At 32.2% G+C, this 17,417-nt stretch overlaps 1 protein-coding gene across 1 annotated transcript; it reads right to left on the reverse strand.

Moving 5' to 3' along the window:
- Window positions 1-4,088: 4,088 nt before the first annotated feature.
- LOC132748156 (uncharacterized) lies at window positions 4,089-12,875 on the reverse strand. The gene is made up of 4 exons (XM_060737704.1): window positions 12,442-12,875; window positions 6,949-7,476; window positions 6,220-6,329; window positions 4,089-5,659 (listed from the first exon to the last, which is right to left on the reverse strand). The coding sequence occupies exons 2-4, from the start codon at window positions 7,474-7,476 to the stop codon at window positions 4,246-4,248; spliced, it is 2,052 nt and encodes a 683-aa protein (XP_060593687.1). The 5' UTR covers window positions 12,442-12,875; the 3' UTR covers window positions 4,089-4,245.
- Window positions 12,876-17,417: the final 4,542 nt, after the last annotated feature.

A 17,417-nucleotide genomic window follows, 5' to 3' on the forward strand; every position in this document is an offset into this window, starting at 1 on the left:
TCAATGTCTGTGGTGGTTGTAATTAACAAGTTACCAAAAAAAAACAAACACATTTGATAATGCAAGATTGAAAAAGAAAAATGAAATGTTAATGGTAAGGACAAAATTTTAGTAAGTTTTGACAAAAATTAAGTAAAAAACTACAGAAAACAACTAAAGAAAAAAACACAAAAAGGACATTAAACAAATAAAGATAAGGACAAGAAAAGAATATAAGCAGCATAGTAGTAGCAGTCAGACATTATATAAATCGTTTCGTAGAATCAATATAAAGGTATACAGACTTGAAAAGCTCTACGTTTTGGTTGTTTGAAAGGGAATTTGAACCATGCAATAGCAGAGTGTGAGTTATGATCAGGGAAAAATCTTGTGCCTGAGATCTTCTTTATATTGATAAATTCAATCACTAATAGTATACTTGATATGCTGTGTGTAAATGTATTTCAAAATGTAACAAATTATAATTTCATGTACTACTAAAAAGGGAAATAACAAATTTATAACCGAAGTAACATTTATGGCTATTTATAGCTTTCGAATTTATGTAACAGCAGAACTGCTTTCCGGTTCTCATTCATTAATATGACATGCTGCGAATCACCGACGGGGAAACCAATATAGAAATCGAAAGGAGTTCTTGAATGCGGATTTACTTTTAGCTGTTAATCGAAAGGATTTATTGCTCAAATCCGGGCCCATGGACAAAAAAAATAGTAAACACAAATAGCTCCGCGCCCACAGGCGCGGAGCAATAACAAAGTTATTGCTATTAATTGTAAAATTCAATCTGTTGACCTCCTAGGTCAAGGTCATTAATGAATCAAGGTCAGTTTTTGTTTTCTTGGCGGTCTTGTCTAAAACATTGTATCCTAGTATGAAGACAACCCATTCATGAATAACAAAGTTAAAGCCAGTTGTAGCAAAATTGCATTTAAAAAATGTAGGACAAGGTCATTTATGAATCCAGGTAAAGTTTTTACTTTCTAATTGAAGGTCTTGTCCAAAGGATTGTTGTATCTAAGTATGAAGGCAAACCCTAAAGAAATGGGGGGTGGGTGGAGAAATAACACCATTATTTTTGTTAGCAGCACGACTGTAGCAATGGCTGAATTTTTTCCTGCAAAAAGTTGAGCAGAAAAGGGTTAATTGGTGGTAAATACAGGCACTCTGTGAGGCATGTGTCACAGTTCAGAATTGTTCACTGTTAAGGGGCCGGATAGCTCAGTCGGTAGAGCCGCGGTAAGGTTTTCAGAGGGTCCCAGGTTCGAGTCCAGGTCAGGCTGCACATTTTTACATGGTTATACCAGTCTTGTACGCAGTGAAGGAGCTGAACAAATTATTAATGAATGCTGTTAAAATAATTTTTTGCACATGTACATGCATGACAATGATAATGTTACATTATTTAAACATTTCAAACATGACTTTTGTTTATTGTGCTAGATTTTATTAAATTTTGTCATGAAACTATTCTCATTTCATTCCATCTTAGTCCATTGTTATGTTTTAGTTTTATATCTGTACTTATAATACTGCATGTTTGTAATGTCGCTTTTCATTGAATAATCATTACTTATATAGTTTTGTATACATAACTGATATAAATTTTTGTTTTTATTTAAAAAAGGAAGTTTGCTGTATTATAAATGTGCTAAAAAGATTCTTTACAGGTTATATGGCCATATAAAAATGGTTGTTCGCAATATTACCCTCACCTAGCGGCTCAGGTTTTATGCAAACAGCAATTTATAAAGGGCCATATAACCTGTAAAAATCTTTATAACTAATAATATAAACATGTATCTATTCAAATGTATGTTTCAATTATAATAATAAGTAACCTTTAAAAACATATTTTTAAGAGTAACTACTACATAATATATATAGTGTCATTTGTATTTAACTGCTTTATTTGTTGTTATTCAAAGATGACTTGAATGTATATAAATTAATGAAGGCATGAAATAATGATAAATGATAAAATCCAAAATGCTACAACAATTAATTGTGAGATTAATTACAAAAGACCCACCAAAAAAAAATTATTAAGTAATCTGCAGAGAATTTTCTTTTTACTGAACAGTAAATATAAGTCAACTGTATCATTAGCAAGGGGCTGAAAGTGAAGTGGTTGAACACTTTGTTCAAGCGAACAAAATGGATACAAGTTTGTCTTCAAAACTTTGTTATTTAAATTTATAAGCAGAAAATTGGACAACAACTCTTACCGGTAAATATGAACATGACCATTTCTGCATTAACTTTGTTAAATCAAAGGCAAGAAAGAGATTTCGAAACCTTACAAATTGAGCGCATAATTTTATACATTGCATTAACACATGGACATGCTAAAAATTTCAAAATAACATAGAATCCCACTTATCTGTGCATGTATAAAGCTTTAATACACCAGAGGACCTTTGGGTTGTATTAATAATGGTATTGTGTTCTCCGTCCATCTGTCCGTAGATGATTGGTTTCTGCAGCATAACTTTTGAAGGATTGTAATAATTGTGTTTATTTTTGGCATTTTAAAGTTATATCAAAACACATGTCAAGTTCGATTTTTGCTGTATTAAATCAATATACTATTAGTAGAGTTATGCCCCTTTTAAAACGATTTTTTGCTTGACAAGACCTTCAAGTAGACCAGACTAAACTTGACCTTCATTCCTAAATAACCTTGACCTTCAAGGTCAAATGTCTAAATTTTGCTTGATTTTTGCTATAAGTGGCTAAAACTTAGTTATTTTTGATGGATTGTCTTCAAACATGAACACAACAATCTTTTAGGATAGACCTTGAAGTTAACCAGACAGACCTTGACCTTCACTTTTAAATAACCTTGGCCTTGAAGGTCAAATTATTGAAATTTTCATTTTTTTTTGGCTCTATAACTTTGTTTTTAATGAATAGATTGACTTCATATTAAGACTCATCATTCTTTAGGATGAGACCTTCATGCACATGTACATTGTATATCAAACTCAAATTGACCTTGACCTTGAAGATTAAATTGTTGAATTTTCACTGATTTTTGCTATAATAGACTTAGTAATTATAGAATGGATTATCTTCATACAAAACAACCTAAAGACTTAATTGACCTTGACCTTGAACTTTAAATGACCTTGACTGAAAAGGTCAAATTATTAATTTTTGGTTGAATTTTCATTATTTTGTTATTTATGTACAGCTTTAATTTATACTTTGGCAAAACAAGACTTGTTACCAAACAAACATATTTAATAATTCAGGTGTGACCTTGACCTTTAAATTGACCTGGACTGTCAAGGTCAAATTAATGAAATTCTTGTTGCTTTTTCACTCATGATGGCTAAAATTGGCTGTAGATCTAACTTGGTAAGTAACCAATGGATTATCTACATACCTGGACAAAACAACCTTTTAGACATTGCCTTTAAAAGTTTGTACTGACCGTGACATTGAGCTTTATATGATATTGACTGTCAAGGTCAAATTATTGATATTTGGTTGAAATGTCATAATTTTGTTATTTATGTACTGATTCAACAAGACTTGTGGCCAAAGAACATATTGAAGAATTTAGATGTAACATTGACCTTAAATTGACATTGGCTTATTTTTTCCTGAAGCTACATGTATGATCGACATTTGGACCATGATGTAAAATTGAACTTTGATATCAGCTGCCCTAGATTTTGGCAAAGTGATCAACCTACTTTTGAAATTTGATATCAGATGACCTAGATAATTTGATGATGGCTTGTATTTTCATGTACAGCTATGAAATTTGTAAGATGTAAAATTGAACTTTAAATTGGTATCAGTTGACAAAGATTTTGATGATGTGTCATACTTTCTTGTCCTTTGATGTGCAGCTATGAAATTTCGAACAATAAATGTTATTGATATGTGATCGTCTTCCTGTTCTCAGTTTGTTGTTTGTAAGTTGATAAAATAACAGAGCTTTCCCTAAATTACTGTGTATTATATGTAATTATATGTGTTCTGTTATGTCCTTCATTTTTCTTTCAATTAAACATTGGTGGATCGTTAACGAAGTGAAACTATTATAATAGTAAAACCAGTATATAACAAGAAAACTAGATTTATTTCTAATTAAAATTGTAGAAAAAATAGCTTTTTACTTAAATGGCCTCTTGATTTAATATATAAAATGTAACAAGTATATAACAATGTTTTAATTATATAAATCTAAAAGAAATAAATATTTTTGGAAAGTCGACGACTTTAAAAAGTCTACCACGGCCAGAATGACTTAGATGTGTCACAAAGCATAGTAATGTAAATTTCATTTTCAACAATATTTGGAAGTCCGTATTCGTTCTCCTTCCACACCGAGGTTTCCGCTAATTTCATGTCATTTCCGTACAAAAGTGGCGCCAATTTTGAAATTCGTACAGCTCCATTACACTTCCGGTTTCTGGTTCCCCTATCATCTTGGCAAAATGGTTGGCACATTCGGCCGCATTCATCGTAAGCGGTAACCAGCACGTCACTGAACATATCACGTGACGGTTTCTTAACTCCCAGGTAAGTTATCTCTGAGGCAGTTGCCAGATCATTTTTGAAATGTGAAATTTCTTTGTACATTCCGTTATAATTAAGACCATTTGATTCAACAAATATTCTAGATGGTAGATCATTTGATATATTTCTTTTACAAATATCATAAACGGTATCAGAGTAAGGTGATTGTCTACTCAGCTTTTGATTTCTGTAAATAACTTGAACTGGTATATAAGCCCACATTTGTTTATCCACCACTCCATCTATGCCGAAATTATTCACATATCTCTCATTTACATTGTTAGACTGACATCGTACATTTGATACGGTTTCTATCATTTCAAACAGTTTTGCTTGTTTCCTCTCCTCTTTTGAATTGGCACTTCTCAATTCCCTAATGCCCGACCCACCTTCCATTGGCAATCCACTAGGTAACAGCAATGTCCGTATATCAAAAATTGACTTTGAAACGCATTTAGGTCGGATACCGGTAGTATCACAACGTAAATTAAGAGATCCACAATCCGGATTTTGGAGCGAACATGACGGTGGGCGATCGTATTTGTAAATGTTATCGGTAAAGACATTGCTTAATCCATGCCTGTTTAACAAAGTCCCGAATCCAGACGGGTCATCGTATCGTTGCCCATCGGGAATTTCCGTTATATTCCTCGGGAAATCCGTCGTTGGGTCTATACCTCGTTGCTCTTGAAGTCCCCGAAATATTTCCCACAGTAAGTCAATGAATGAATGCAATAGATAAAATACCGGATCGAAAGCGGCTAGTGCGGGCGGTGCCATATGGCCACCGACCCAGGTGTGAATCTGATTATGATGATCCTCTATATTATTGTCAGGTTTAGCATACGGATCAGTTATATTTTCTAAATGGTTCTGTCTGAAAACGTTATAAATATAAGTCCAGTTCATCATAGTTCCGCCGCTGCCAAAATAGCGTACCAACTGTCCCGTCGGAGTGTTCCAATCAGCAAATGGTCCATCAACAACGTAACCGTTTGCCCGCCCGAGGAATTCTGGTGTCCAAATAATCGACGACCTCGGATCTAGGAGGGGATCATCCAGGGTGCTGTCCCAATAAGGTATAGTTACAGACGGTATTTTTTCTCGTAGGGCATTTTCCATCCTGTTGATATAAAATAAGCGGTAGTTTTCAGTTAATATAACTACATGTATACAGTAATCAATATATATATATATTTTTCAATAATAACGTATACATGTATATCAAATTGTATCTGCTGTTTCTCATGAGCATGTACTTTATAATGCAGAAGAGCAAAACAATTATTTAACGTAATTTAAACGTCTAATTCAAACCTTTAAATATGTATGAAAAAGCTGGACGCACAGAGGTCCAACAACATTGGGAGGACACTTGAATTGTTATTTCAAACTAAATAAACCTCGAGATACAAGTGGTTTAAAGTCATCTGTCCACGGACGCCCCTACTAATAATTTTCTTATTTGGTATGATAAATATATGAAACTTGAATGGCGAATTAAAAGGTTAAGATATAATTGGAGCAAATTTAAATGCCAACGCCAAATATTGATTTATTCCAAATCTTTAATCCAATATGAAAAACAATGGACAGAAATACGTTGTACATATATTTTTCAATGAAATAATTGTCTTACATTATTGTTAACGAGTTATAAAATCAAAATGTTGTTTTACTTACACGACAAGAAAGAGTCTATGCCACGGTAAAAAATTTGGTCCAAAATGAGCCCTGCCCACAGACATGTAATGTAGTCTTGCCAAAGCGTCATATTTATTAGGCGCCACTGACTGAAGTAAATAGATTTCTTTGTGTATATGAAAGTCAAATCTGCAATGATAACTATATTAGTAACGTAGAATATAGTACTTTTAATTGAGAAGTAAAAAGTATTGAATAAATAAAAAAAGTTTCATTATTTAATAGAAAGAGCATCGAAAAACACGAGGCTATCTGATTTGTTCGAGGGGGCGTAGCCCCCGAGTATTAATCAGATTGCCGAATGTTTTGGTGCGCTTTTTTGTTTGTTTTATAGAAAAACATAAAAAAAACACTTTCCCTGTTGCCACAATATGAAACCCATGAAAAATTAACCAATAAACGAGCATCTGAATATGATATTGTTGTCGCTTTCCCTTATTTGCTGCCACAATAAGTAAATCCCAGAAAAATAGCAAATCAATGGGCTTTCTCTGGAGTGCGGGTAGCTAATACTGTCACTTTTCAACAGAAAGGTCCCCAAATTATGATACAATTTAGTTAATGGAGGATTTTGTTAATGCCCTGACTCTTCACATAAAAAGACGTATCTCAATCTATTAAATGTAAAAATATACAGTACAACCTCTGCAAAGCGGCCCTCTGTAATGACCTCTTAAAAAACTCGTTTGCACGACTTTTATTACTCACTGTATCTGCTTTAAGCATGTTTATTGCCCTATGAAACATAAATCGCTCCCTTTCCGTTAGCATACGATATTCTTTCCGGACACGTGGTTGACGACGCAATGTTTGTTGGCGTCTTCCGGTCTGGCCTCGTTCTGTTTGGAAACTGCGTGATTGGTCTGTTCTTCCTGCTTGTCGTCGTGGACGTACTTTGTGTGGATCAAGGTGACGATTTCCGGAAGGAAAATCCTTGTGTGGATCAAAGTGGCTATTTCCGGAAGGAAAATCCATAATATGGCTCATATCAACAAGACCAGTAATCCAGTTTTCAGCGTCCCTTCCTATCGGCTGCTTCTGTAACCATGGCGTTTGTTTAATCCACAACATTTTATGTACACATCTCGAAAATATCACTTCTCCAATTACATTGGTAACGTTAGAGTTTGTAAGTTCACGCTCGAAGCACAAGTGTACATCAGATGGTAATGGAATTTCTGTGATTCTTGCGGATGCAGACGACAAACAAAATACCAGAAACAAAAGGCCCTTCATCTGAAACATAACAAGATATTTGTCATGCGCATTATATTTCCCATCAGTCTTTTGATAAAAAAAATAATTAAAAGTGACAATAAATAAAATTTTAGCATCAAATAAGTACTAATGTAGACTACATGTATTGAAATGTTTTATCATATACAAACGTAAAAGATTTCACAGCAATATGATAACTTGTTGAAAGACTTTAACTACAAGTAACACGTTAAGCACGTGATATGACGAAATAATGATAATAATTAAATGTGCTAATCTGAAACTTTTTTTTGTTTTGATTTTTGTTTGGCTAGGTTCAATGTCACACCAACACAATAAATGTCATATGGCGACTTTTCCAGCTTTACTGTTGGAGGGTGACCCTGGGTGCCTTCCGAACACCAACTGGCACGTGAGTTAGAACAACCAACGATTCGGTAAGTAAGCTGGTGCTAGAGCTTTCTCACATGAAAACAAAACCAAAGTCCCTGAAGGAAACCGAACCAAAAGTAGCAAGGGGCAACACTAAGCCATAGACGCCCACTATACATTGTATAATAAATTGAAGAAAATAAATGTATAAAAGATAGCAACAAACAAACCGACAAAAAAAGTAGGATAGAAAATAAGTGAGAAGAACAAAAAAGAAAAACATAAGACAATGTCACATGTTAACTCAACAGATAAGTACTAGTGTTACTGAAGATCCATAAAAATAGTATACGTGTACACTATATATATATAGGTGTGACAGTGGCATCATTTAAAAATACGGTGATTGAGTATCTAAGCGGGTGCAAATTTTACCCTCCAACATTAATCTTATTTTCACATTAAGATAGATGGAGCTATGTTACACACTTAGTCACGTAGAGATAGAGCTATGTAACATTAGTCATGTTGGTTTTTCCTACTTTTTTCTAAATGGCTTGCCGTTATATGTAATGACAGTTATCAATCTTTTTAAACACACAAAGTGTTGCTATCTATTTCAATCAATCGAAACGAAATGACAAATTATGTGTAAAAGTAAAAATATCGTATTCTTTTTTGAGCTATTAACAAACTTAGCATAAAAAATTCACAGGCATTCCCAGGTTAAACTAAGATTCAACTATAAAATATGTAGCAAACTCCACACAGCGGTTAATACTTTGAGTTGCAAAGCTTGAAGTAATCGGTGAAACTTGCGGCGCCGTGTTTTTGTGGTTGGCATCGAAAAAGTCCGTCAAAAACCGGAACCATGCTCTTGTTCACGTATTCTTAGAGCCTCCCTCACTCCAGGTACGCAGAACTGACCTTGTCCAGTATCTATAATTCATTTTTAGCTCGGCTTTTATTTTTCAAAGAAAAATAGAGAAAGTTATTAACATTATAATCATGTCGACGTAACCTTACCTTTGCCGTTGCCGTCCGCAAACTTTAACATTGATCATAACTTTTTTCATTTCTTGTTGCATCAATTGTCATCAGACTTTGCCTCAAAAAAACTTTAAGTACACCTGACTAACATTGACCTTCATACATAATGACATTGATCTTGACATTGACCTTCAATGTCAAATGTCTGAATTTTGTCCAAATTGACCTTGAGCTTTACATGACCTTGGCCGTCAAGGCCTAATGATGCCTAAATTGTCATAATCTTGTTATGTCTGTACAGATTTGATTTATACTTTGGAAAAAAGGACTTGCTATTGAATAATTTAGATGTGACTTCGATCTTTAATAAGGTCAAATCAATGAAATTTTCTGTTTTTTTTTTCTATAAATGGCTATAACTTTTAAGTTATTTACAAACGGATTACCTTCATATTTAGACACAATATCCTTTAGAAAAAGCCCTCAATGAATATCAAACTCAAATTGACCTTGACTTATGGACGAGCTTGACCTTGATGGTCAAACTATTGAATTTATAATTTTTCACTGATTATTGCTTTAATTTGCTGTAACTTTGTAAGTAATTAATGAATTATCTTCATATTTGAACAAAATAATCCTTTTGCAAAGTTCCTCTACAATATTGAACTGATCTTGACCTTGAGGCTTTAATGCCCTTGACCGTCAATGTCAAATTATTGAATTTTGGTCAAGTTGTCATAATTTTGTTATTGAAGTACGGATTTTAAAATCATAAGTAGACAAAACAACACTTGTGACCGGACGGACATGTTAAATGATGTAGATATGACCTAGACTTTTAAATGACCTTTTACATGACCAACCAGATATGCCTGTGAAACGTACATGAAGTACATGTACATGAATATGTAGTATTGACTGTAATTGAAAAAAATTTAACCATGATTTATCTAATGGATATATAAATAGTTTTGTAAAGACTGTTAATGACATCAATTTCGTGACAATAAATGTACAAAAAAATGCAAAAGCGAGGAAATTTTTTTTTTGTATCACAACTATGCATGTTTGTCAATTTGTTAAGGTCTCATTCGACTCATTTGCCTCTTGAAATTACACATGTGTATACATGCAATCAGTTTTAAACCTCTAATTAATTAAGTTATAAATAAATGATACTATGTCACTTTTTAAAAGTAGTAAACATCTTCTTTTGTCAACTTATTTAATGAGCATCTTAATTTCTACCATTATTTGTAAGCATTTAAGGCACTGCTTTGACGAAAATTTAAGGCATAAAATTCAAATTGCCAAGTAGTTTCTAAGTAAAATGTGAGTCAGCTGTAGTTAATGGCGTAACTATAGTTCATGACTTACTTTTTAACGTAATTACGATAAGAAATTAATCAGACATGCATGTGCTTTCAATCACGTTTTGTTTTACAGTATAAATCACTGATCATTTAACCTTGAAATCACGTTTTGATTTTACTGTTTGCATATTGTTTTAGATCTACAATACATATGGAAAGTCCCGGGTTCTACTAAACAAACTATTTGATGTATACGTTGCTCGTGATTGGCGAAGTGTTTTAAAAAAAACCTCTGAAAATAACCTAAATTTCTATTTCAAACTACAGTAGCAACCAATTGTCAAAGTTATTATAATAATTATAATTTTCATATACCAAATAAGTGCATAAGTGCCCCGGTCGCAATTTGTTCTCCATATACAAAAAGAACCAACAATTTTCTGCATTAATTTTGACCACTTACACATGTACTAGTACAAATGAATTATAAAAAAGTTCGAGATCCATTGTGCAGTTACCATACATGTCATTTCGTCCCGATATATTAAGAAAGATCTCAAGATTCTTGACCAAGATCGTCACCTTGTGTACTTCTGTTCCACTCCACCATCGGGCGCTATTCGGCACGCGACTTATAAAACACTTGTGAAATATGACATAGGCCTATTTAATTGTTTGTGTTTTTGTTTGTTCTCTTGTTGCGGGTTTTATGCCGATTTTAATACATTTTCGATTATGTCTCGGCGGTCGGTGACCTAACCGGCCAACGTGGATATATGATCAATTTCTCTCAACAGCAATTAATTAATTAATTAATTAATTAATTAATACATCTTTACAATATACACATCCATGAACAGACATTATTCTGTCCTCAAAAGGACTATAACATAAAAACATTTTGTGATTTAAGTATGTAAACACAATTAAACAACTGTAAACATTTTATATACTCTTTGGCTAACAAGCATTCCCTATGTAGTTCCGCTACAACATTACAATAATATTTGTGGTATTACAGCAATTAACCTTTAAACGAAAAGTCCCGTCATTTCATGTAATAACTAGATTAGCAATAAAGTCGTAGAGTAGGTATAGAAGATTGAGCACTGTTCATGCAGTAGGTCCAAATAAAATGTATAAACCAAAAATTCTATATAAAAGCAAACTTATCTAGCTTCAAAATATGCCTTTCATGTCATTCTCATTTTCTATAGCAAGATTAAGTTTTGAATGAAATGTGCGGGCAAACTCCTCACAGTGATTTGATTGGCTATCGGCAAAGATCGAGGGAGGACCAGAGGGAAAAGATCGCGAGTTAGATTACTTAAGAAGCATGATGTTTATAGTTTTGTCGATCAAAGTTTCTCCGTCTGAAGCAAAATCTTGCGATCTTCATGAAATGTGATAAGTTGTTGTTATTGTTGTTGTTGTTGTTGTTGTTTTAAAACATATTCAATTACAAAAAAAACTCAACTATATAGATCGTATTACTTGTTTCTTCTAATTTATTTTCTTTTTAAATTGATCCTAAGACATAATTTTAGTAAATGTAGAAGCCCTCTTTAATGAAACAGTGGACCATTTGGCCAGAATGACCAAGTTTTAAAATAAAAGAATTTTCTATACGTTATTTCAATGGGAACATGATCCTCAAGTAAGAACCGCCCATCCCCCGCTTATGCGCTTTTATATAAGACCGCCCTTTTCAGTTCCAATCCTTTGTTTCATTCTTAATTGACCATATAATATAAAAAAAATCAGAAAAAAAGATATTTTACGAGTCCAAGTGAAAAATTATAGTATACTATATTGAAGTTATCATATACATGTTTTTAATTAAAAATCAAAATCAAAATATATATATTCTGTACATCTAACTTGCTGCGCCGAAAGAATCAGAATATATGAGAAAAGTATGAAAGTATAAAATGAACATACTCATTTTGTATGTGATTCAGAACATTTCAGAAACTTTTTACACCAATAGGACTTGCACACACGGACACTAATAAGTATGAATTTATGAGTTTGCTGTCCCTGTCAGGTAAACCTATCGCCGTTACGTAACCAATCGTGACAGTACAACGCAACATGACAATTAATATACACTGTAAATATATATAAAAAAAGTAATAAAAATACGAGTAATATTAATATGGTTTTATTCCCAGTAAAAATACTGAAAATGCAACTATATAAGGAGACACACTCATGCCGTATATAATTTGTATAAAAATATCCTTTTTTATTTTTAAATTCTTATATATCAAGATAAACAAAGATAAAATGAGAAATATTTTACCTTCTTTTATTTATTATGCTGTTATAACTTGGCTCTTCTATGCCGAGCCCACTTATCCAATTATAAGAATAGTCTTATTTCAAAACTATTTAATTATGTCCGAAACATTGTTTTAGCTCCACTATTAATCGTTTTATGTTTATAAACACCTACTCATGTTTGATGTAAGAAATGTCCCCAGTCTGGTTAACATGGTATTGTTCGTGATAATGACATATTGACGTTTCAACGCCAAACTATCGTATGTCCGTAAACGTACAGAAGGACTTACGACAGTGTTACGGTCACCGAATATGTGTGCACTTGTTCCTATCAATCATGCGGACGTGTCAATAGAACCCTATCGGCATGTAAACGTAACGTCACTAACTATTTTACGTTCGATTAACTTCATTAGTTTATAATATATTATATGTATAAATTATTAGGGATGTATGAGGCAATTATAATACACAACATCTGTGGTCGACTGAGCTTTTATGGGCAGATTAATTTATCAGTATTATTTAATTAACCAATAAGCAGTGATGTTTATTTAAACTTATTTAGTTTCCTGTTTTAATTAATAAAACCACATGTTTATTTATATGAAGTATTGTTCATCACGACTTTAATATGACGCTCTGTGTCTTCCTGATGAATTCATATTTCGTGATTTCATTTCTCATAATCTCATACAGTTTCTTCCTTTTTTGCTTTCTTTAAATGTTTTGCTGAAAAACCTTTGTCGCAGATTTTGACTTGCTAAGTCAAACATGTAAAAATGCATGAACAAAGTAAATAGAATCACCATGAACGTGTTTACAACAAAGAATAATAGTAATGATAGGTAAATTTAATTTAGTATCAACATGACTCTAGTACAGTAGAAAATTTAGTAACATCATGACTCTAGTACAGTAGAAAACATTAGGAAAAACATTGATGATGATGATGACGACGGTGACGATGATGATAATAATGATTAAGACAGAGGCAAACAACCACGTTTTGATAAAAACAATTAATGACGTTAGTCGCCCGATAGAGATTAACACAGCACGAATGTATATAATTATAATATTACATATTCAGCAGTTAGTTAATTATATCCCTTAATCATTACTTTTAAAACAAAAACGTATCAAACGTACGAATTTTAACCATAAGAAAGCAAAATTTAAAATTATCAATTTAGAAAATCTTCCTCTCTATAACTGAACCATATCTAGTTGGATGAATCCATATTATATCCAAATGTATATTATATAGATTAAATAATTATTATGTCGGGGGGAGGGGGGAGAGAAAATTTATCAGACTAAGAAATGTCTAAATTAGTGAGGTCTAAAAAGTTATAAATACAAATACACATATAATTAACTTATAAGTTTTAAGTTATGAGTTGTAAAATCATCCATACATCGTGTCGGATATGCAAATTAGCAGGAATTGTGCAAAGGTAACATGAACATGGAATTGTGCAATTGAGCAGCTCACCAATATTTTTATTGTACACCAAATTGAAAGAAATGAATCAATTGCATTGTGTATAGCTTCTAAGACATTATATCTTAAACCTCATCAAACTTGTTTTCATAAAAATGTTTATTTTTCAAGATCATTTGTGAGAATGACGACATGATTAGCATAGTGACGGCGACTTTAGTGTTTTGTCGATATCTTTAAATAGAATTACGTATTATTACATCAGAACTCTTCGATATTACATTATGATATTACATTATGGTTTTTGACTCATTTAGATAATCGATGTACCTGAGACATTTGCCAAACTACGCGTGTCACAATACAATTAAATTAGCAAATAAAATGTGGCCGGTGCCATTTTTACGACTTACGCCGAATTAGTGATTGATGCACCGAAGCAACACGCATGAATCTTATTTTAGGCCTACCCGAGTCATTCTAGTGTTGTTCAGCTACTTAATTGGTCCTTAATTTGTTAAAATTGTTGTTATGTATAAAATAATGTTCTTAAATTGTATTCAAAGAACAGAAAATGCTATTAAACTAATTACCATAACATAATTTATGTTTCAAATAAACGCGGATTAGAAATTAGTATTTATTAACTATGCTGTATATAATTGTGTGTGCGTTGTACATATTCATTTAGATACTTTATCACCGTAGTTTAATTAGTTTAATCATATTTTATTGCTTTTTCATTTTATACAAATACAGATACAGTGTCACATGCCAACGAACGACAAAACAGTAACGATCGAATAAATTTAAAGTTATTACATGGATGTTATAGTTATTCATAAAAAGCAAAAGGGTCGGGAGTTGGCCCTTCCCACCGTATGAATCATCGTTTGACCAAATGAAGCGTTATACACTTATTCTCGTAGTATAATCTGCAGCACGAACTTACGTCTTGTATAAAGTTATACTTTAAATTTCTTAAAGGCACAGTAAGACCCTGTTACATATGCCTTGTTTAATAATGTTAAGTGCATGTTAACTATAGATGCATAACAGCGCTGAACATTAAAAAATCGTTAGGCCTGTCTCCCAATTAAGTCACAGATAAGGCTTGCATGACATGTGCAACACTATCTTACAAACAAAAGAACGATTTTATACACAAATAACAAATATATTGTTTATGTATATGTATCACTTCATCGTTCCTACAACATTGCCTTAATCAATATCGCATTTAACAGATCTTTTCGGGTAAAAAAATGCATCAATTATCACACGGTATGACTAGATATCGGAAAGGGCCCCTTTCCGCGAAAAGGACTTGACATGACCGGAAAGGGCCGATTATATGCTTATTGATGGCATTTTTTTAAAAAAGATTTCACTAAATATAAAGACAATTAGTTAAAACAAACACCTGTGGAATTTAACTGATATTATTCCCCCATACTTTTTAAGATTTTAAAAGATAATCTATCAGTCCTCGAAACGCACTGATCGGAAAGAGCTTAATTAGGATTGATTTTTCTTACATATGAAATAGATCTAGATCTATGAGAAATATTTCAGAAAATATTATCAAAATTAAAATATGTCAAAGAAATAAACAAATATATTTATATTTTTGTCTTATATTTGTTAAGTTATTTAGCACAATAAGCCAGTCATCACTGCGTTGCTCGGAAAGGAGTTGGCATGATCGGAAAGGAACTATTGCTTTCATATCAATGAAGATATTGTTCCATATTCCATATTCCATTCCCCTGTCTGATCGGAAAGGACTTTATTATGTATAAATTATGTTTTTATTTAGGGTTTCTATAAAGAATATTAAACGTATGAAGAAATGACTAGATTTGATCAAATGAATAAATTTCTTACATGTGAGGGTAACATTTATTGATCATCTACACATTTGTGTCGTTAGATGTAATACGGGTGGTTTGGTGCAATTTATATAAATACATGTATATTACCATTTGAGCCCCTGAGGGTTAAGTAGATTTGGGATTGTTAAATTAATTCCCATATTACATATATTTGGATTTGAAATCATTGCAATTAATATACATGTATGAAACAAAAACATTTATAATTTATGAATACAGCTTGATTTTTACTTCAAGATTTAGACACCATCAGTGTATCTATATATTTTTTTTCACTTGCCTTACAGATAAAATGTGTATTATTGTATTAACTTGGATTTCCCCCTAAATTATTTTTTTTTCTTCAATAACACTACTGCGACCTAACTAACAAAATTAATTGGCATCAATACAGATGTGTAATTATCTGATTATGACCTTAGATATTTTCAATGATAAGATTAACGCGCTTGTTAACATAACAAGATAAGATAGATTTAATTGGTATATCACCCTGATCATTATTGACGTGCGCGTGCACACACCCCCGATTCTAACAAGTGAAGCTCAAGCTATGCAGTGACTATGGCGGAGCAGTTTTATAAACCTAGCCAGAGGAAGAGAAAACGCGCAGAACGTTCTAGGACACCGTCTAAAAGTGCATAAAGGCGACTATAGGTTTTCAACGGTACCGGGTGTGATATATGAGTGAAATATGGAATATATTTTCACGAAATATGATAAAACTCCTTATTTTTTCACGAGCCGGTATGGCGAGTTAAATATATAGAATATTATCATGTTAAGTGCAAATATATTCCATATTTCACGAAAAACGAAAAATTCATTGCATGCCTCCAGATAAGCCAAAATATTTTAATAAAATCAAGAATGAGAAAAAAAATGATTTTAAAAAGTAAAAGAAAAATAAGCTTCAAGTAATAAATGTCAAAATATGTGCGATTAATGGCAGCTTTTTCAGTAATTATATTCATGTTTCTATTGCGTTGCTAACGCAGTAATGGGCATTTTTCGTATATTTTCACCTCTATTTGGTAGTTAACATGAAATGTAAGTATCATTGATTATGTGCAAATTGCTTACTTTTGGCTACTTCACAAGTTAATATTTTATAATCAACTTTCAAATTTTTCATGAAAATCAGCATGAATCTGGAGGCATGCTGCTTTAAAGAAATCAGTTGTTGACGATACACCAATTTGCAGTTGCAATTGCACAGTATCGATTATTTAAAGGTGCTTGACACGGTTAAATTCAATACATGAATTACCACAATATTTCCGTACGAAAATCAAATATATACGAAAATAAGATCTCTAAGAAAATAATTCCAGTATAAAATTATATATCCAGTAACCTCTATGCACGAAAATAAGATCCAAATGGAAGTATAATCAAACGAAAATAAGATCTGTAAGCAAATGTGAGCTGTATTAAAATAATATCTGTGTGAAAAACTATATGTACGAAAATAACATCCAATGATATCTACACGAAAATAAGAACTGTAAGAAAATAATGTAAGTGTTCGAAAATAAGATCTGTATGAAACTATTATCTAATCGAAATAAGATCCTTATGAAAATAATGTCTGCATTAGAATAAGATTTATACGAAAATAACATTTGTATGCAAATTAGATATCTATATGAA

The sequence above is a fragment of the Ruditapes philippinarum genome, unplaced genomic scaffold, assembly GCF_026571515.1.
Source record: "Ruditapes philippinarum isolate M1 unplaced genomic scaffold, ASM2657151v2 ctg1243_1_1_1_1, whole genome shotgun sequence".
NCBI classification, from domain to species: domain Eukaryota; kingdom Metazoa; phylum Mollusca; class Bivalvia; order Venerida; family Veneridae; genus Ruditapes; species Ruditapes philippinarum.

Bases quoted from the DNA above. Each gene is read 5' to 3' on its own strand.
- LOC132748156 (XM_060737704.1), bottom strand. From the start codon at position 7,476: ATGAAGGGCCTTTTGTTTCTGGTATTTTGTTTGTCGTCTGCATCCGCA. The intron at 6,330-6,948 runs GTGAGTAATAAA...TATTTACTTCAG, and splicing joins ACATGCTTAAAGCAGATACA to TCAGTGGCGCCTAATAAATA. The intron at 5,660-6,219 runs GTAAGTAAAACA...TTATATCAACAG, and splicing joins CATAGACTCTTTCTTGTCGT to GATGGAAAATGCCCTACGAG.